The 3,995-nt window shown below is 36.6% G+C and overlaps 1 protein-coding gene across 1 annotated transcript; it reads right to left on the reverse strand.

Moving 5' to 3' along the window:
* Positions 1 to 385: 385 nt before the first annotated feature.
* Positions 386 to 1,801, reverse strand: LOC132631124 (uncharacterized). Its single transcript, XM_060346727.1, has 3 exons — positions 1,237 to 1,801; positions 1,055 to 1,143; positions 386 to 907 (listed from the first exon to the last, which is right to left on the reverse strand). The coding sequence occupies exons 1-3, from the start codon at positions 1,799 to 1,801 to the stop codon at positions 386 to 388; spliced, it is 1,176 nt and encodes a 391-aa protein (XP_060202710.1).
* Positions 1,802 to 3,995: the final 2,194 nt, after the last annotated feature.

Here is a 3,995-nt window from a genome sequence, read left to right on the forward strand (position 1 = left end):
ACCGTGTTAATTGTTGTTGTTGCACTCTTTCATCTTCTCAATAGTCCCAAGCTGGTATTAGTTGATCCACAGTCCTCAAATTAGAGAAAATATAGACAATTAACTCGATAATTTAACTAGATAACGTTTTACACTTGCTACGACTAAGTATCCTCTTTTAACCCTGAAAGGGTGAATTTCAGATTCTAAGCAATAGCATTCATAGTGTATAACGTACCCAGAAAAATACAGAGTAAATTACCTCATTATTGATTTTTTGACCAACAAATTGCTCCTGAAATGACTGTAACTTTGACTCTGTTTCACACTTATTAACTCAGCTTCAATGGAATGAGCTAAAGCTAATACCACCATTAAAAGCTTTGTCAATATTTGTGTCACAAAGTCAAGGTTCACCAATATGTTCTGCAATTTTAGCATTCCTGATCCTGAGATTAGGGACTTGACGTTTGTCCAGATTTAAAATCTTCCTTCCTGTACTAGGTAATTCCGCAAATGAGCTAAAGCTTTGTGTACTTGCAAAATCAAAAGCTAGGTTAATTAAAAAGCCTGCCAGTGTGTTCCCCTCTATGTATACATGTTGTATGATCACATTAAACTCAACCTTCATTTTTCTAATTCTTTCCATCTCTGTGATGACACACCATGGTATCTCCCATACACCATCAACCACATTCTTCATTAGTAAAGAGTCTGTTTCCAAGATCAATGGGTGTAGTTCCTGAGTTACACAATACAACAACCCTTTCATCATAGCTCTTGCCTCAGCAAAAACATTAGAGTTAATCCCCAGTTCCTTACATTCTGCATAAATCAAATTCCCCTGCCAATCTTTCACACAAAAACCATAAGAACTAGGCCTAGGATTACCCTTAGATGCCCCATCAATATTGCAGTTGTACCACCTCTAATCAGGCAATCTCCAGTAAACAGTCTTAGTTATTCGAATAGGCTTATATCCTTCTAAAAACGCCGCCAGTTCAGGCCAAAGAAAAGGAACATTTTTCAACCATGGATATTTGGTTTTTGTTAGATAGAACAAGTTCCTACTCACCTCATGTACTACTTTATTAAGGCTCACCTTTCCTCCATGTTTAATAGTGTTCCTTCTCTTCCACAACTCCCATGTGATCATAGCAGGCACTGCATGTAAAATAGGCTTGAACTTTTCTGCACACTCAATCTTTCACCAAGTTCTGATAACCTGATTAATCAGAACAAAATTTATTTGAATACCCGCTGCTTGCCTAAACACATTCCACACCTCTGAAGCAAATTGACTAGTTAAGAAAAGATGTTGAATATCCTTCTGTTTTGGAATAGCACAACAATAACACCTTGAAACCACAGGAATCCTTATCCTCCTTAATGTATCATCTGTAGGTAGGATAGATTTCCAAAGCCTCCACAGAAAGAATGAAATTTTGAATGGCACACCCTTAATCCATAAATGTTTAAAGTATGCTACTTCCTGCTTCCTCTGCCTCAATATGTTCCATGCACTATTTACAGTAAATGTTCCTATGCTATTAGGCCTCCACCAAGGTCTATCCCAGTTTCCTTCCAACTCCTCTATATGGATTTCTGCCCTGATGTGCTCCCCTATGTCTGTTGGAATGTATTGACTAAGCAAATGGTCTTTCCAACCACCTTTCTCTATAAGTTCTGCCACATCTTGTAAATCTTCATTTAAGGGGAAATCAATAGGAACTACATAAAGTAGAGCACCCAATTTGGTCCAATTCTCATACCATACATTAGTAGTACCTCTCTTAATCTGCCACCAGATCTCATGCTCCATTTCTTCTCTGACTTGGAGCATTTTCTTCCAAACTTGAGTCCCCCCTTTCCATTGAACCAATGTAGGAATTTCTTTTTTGCAATACTTATTCCACATGTAGTTTGCCCATAAAGAAGATGTGGTTCTAAATCTCCACCATAATTTAGCTAATAAGGCATTAGATACATAAAAAAGAGATTTAAATCCTAATCCACCTTCCAATGTAGGAACGCATACATCCTTTCAAGCAAATCCAGTGTTTACTCCTTCCTTATTCCTTGTTACTCCAAAAGAATCTAGCAAAGATCCTATGTAGCTCATTAATTACACATTTAGGGGGTGCAATCACTGCAAGGAGATGAATTGGCATGCTTTGAAGTACACTACTGATTAGTACAACTTTTCCTCCAAAAGATTGTAACTTTCCTTTCCAAGAGTGTAGTTTTCCTTTCACTTTCTTGAAAGATCAGCATAATAAATTTTCTTTTTCCTGGAATGGCAAATAGGACACCCTAGATAAGTGAATGGAAATTGCCCCTTAGTAAAACCAGCGATGTCCTCCACTGACTGAAACAGACTGCTGCCCACCTCAGAGTACATATAAAATGAACTCTTGGAATTATTGATTAGCTGCCCAGAAGTTTGTTCATATTTTTTCAATCTGTTCATATTTCTTCAATATCTGTATGATTCTCCCTACAGATTAAGGATCAACAGAAGCAAAAATAATAAGAATCAGCAGAAGAAAAATAATTGTATCATCAGCATAGGCTAGGTGATTTAGAGGACTAGTCCACTTTGGCATCCCATACCCAATATACTTATCATCATCAAATAAACCATTTAGTGCCCTTGAAAGTACCTCTACTAAGAGTAGAAATAAAGCAGGGGAGAGAGGATCCCCTTGTTTCACTCCTCTAGAAGAATGACAAAATCCAGTAGCTTGTCCATTTAGTAGCATAGAATACCAATTGTTCTCTATCAACCTCCTGATAAGAATGATAAGATGCTCTGAAAAACCCATCTTTCTTAACACATGCATTAAATACTTTCAAGAAACTCTGTCATAAGCCTTAGCCATATCCAATTTGATAATCACATTTGCAGGTTTTCCCCTTATCCTAATATTTGAGACTATCTCCTGAGTGAGCACTATATTCTCAAATATACTCCTCCTTTTAATAAACCTTGATTAATTTGAAGAAATCAATAAAGGTATAATGCTTTCCAATTTGCCATGCAAGACCCTTGAAATCACCTTATTAATGAAATTAGATAAACTGATAGGTTTCATATCTGAAAATGTTTGCACAGATTGTTTCTTAGGAATTAGAACCAGATTTGTATGAGTAATGGATTTAGAAAGCTCTTTACCATCAAAGAAAGCCAAAACTACAGCATGGACATCATTTCCTGCAATATCCCAACATCGCTAATAAAATAAGCTTGTGAAACCATCTGGTCCACCAGCACTGTCCCCCCTCAAAGCAAACACTGCCCCTTTGACCTCCTTTTTAGTTGGATTAGAACACAAAGCCACATTTAGTTCATGTGATACCATTGCTGGGACATGTTGAAGGATTTCAAAATCTTCAGTATCACCCTCTTGCTTGAACTGATTACTGAAAAACTTCTCTGCTTCCTCTGAGATCTGTTCCACTGAATCCAGCCACACCCCATTATTATTCTGAATTGTCTTCAACTGCAATTTTTTCCTTTTTACATTAACATGATTATGGAAAAAATTGGTGTTTCTGTCTCCTTCAATGAACCAAGTAATACCTGCTTTCTGTTTCCAATACTGCTCTTTAATAATTAGATACTTTTTTAGCTCAACTTGTTCCTTTGAAGAACAATTCTATTGATAATGCTAGGATCTTCTTCAAACAATTGTTCCTTCACCTTAACCACCTCTTCCCTGATAGATAATTGCTTAAAAATATTCCCATAAGTCTCTCTGCTCCATTTAGATAAACCCTTTTAAGATTCTTTAATCTCTGTTTAAATGCCAAGAAAGGTGTCCCCACAAATTCTGTCTGCTAATGTTGCTTAACCACCTCCTTGAAAGACTCATGTTGAATCCAGAAATTCAAAAACCTAAAAGGTTTCTTCAGATTGATAGCAGTTTCTCCACAAGATAATAATAGAGGGGAATGATCAGACCCTGTTCTGGTCAAATATTCCACTTCTATTTGGGGAAATACTTTATGAAAAT

The sequence above is a fragment of the Lycium barbarum genome, chromosome 3, assembly GCF_019175385.1.
Source record: "Lycium barbarum isolate Lr01 chromosome 3, ASM1917538v2, whole genome shotgun sequence".
Classification (NCBI taxonomy): Eukaryota; Viridiplantae; Streptophyta; class Magnoliopsida; order Solanales; family Solanaceae; genus Lycium; species Lycium barbarum.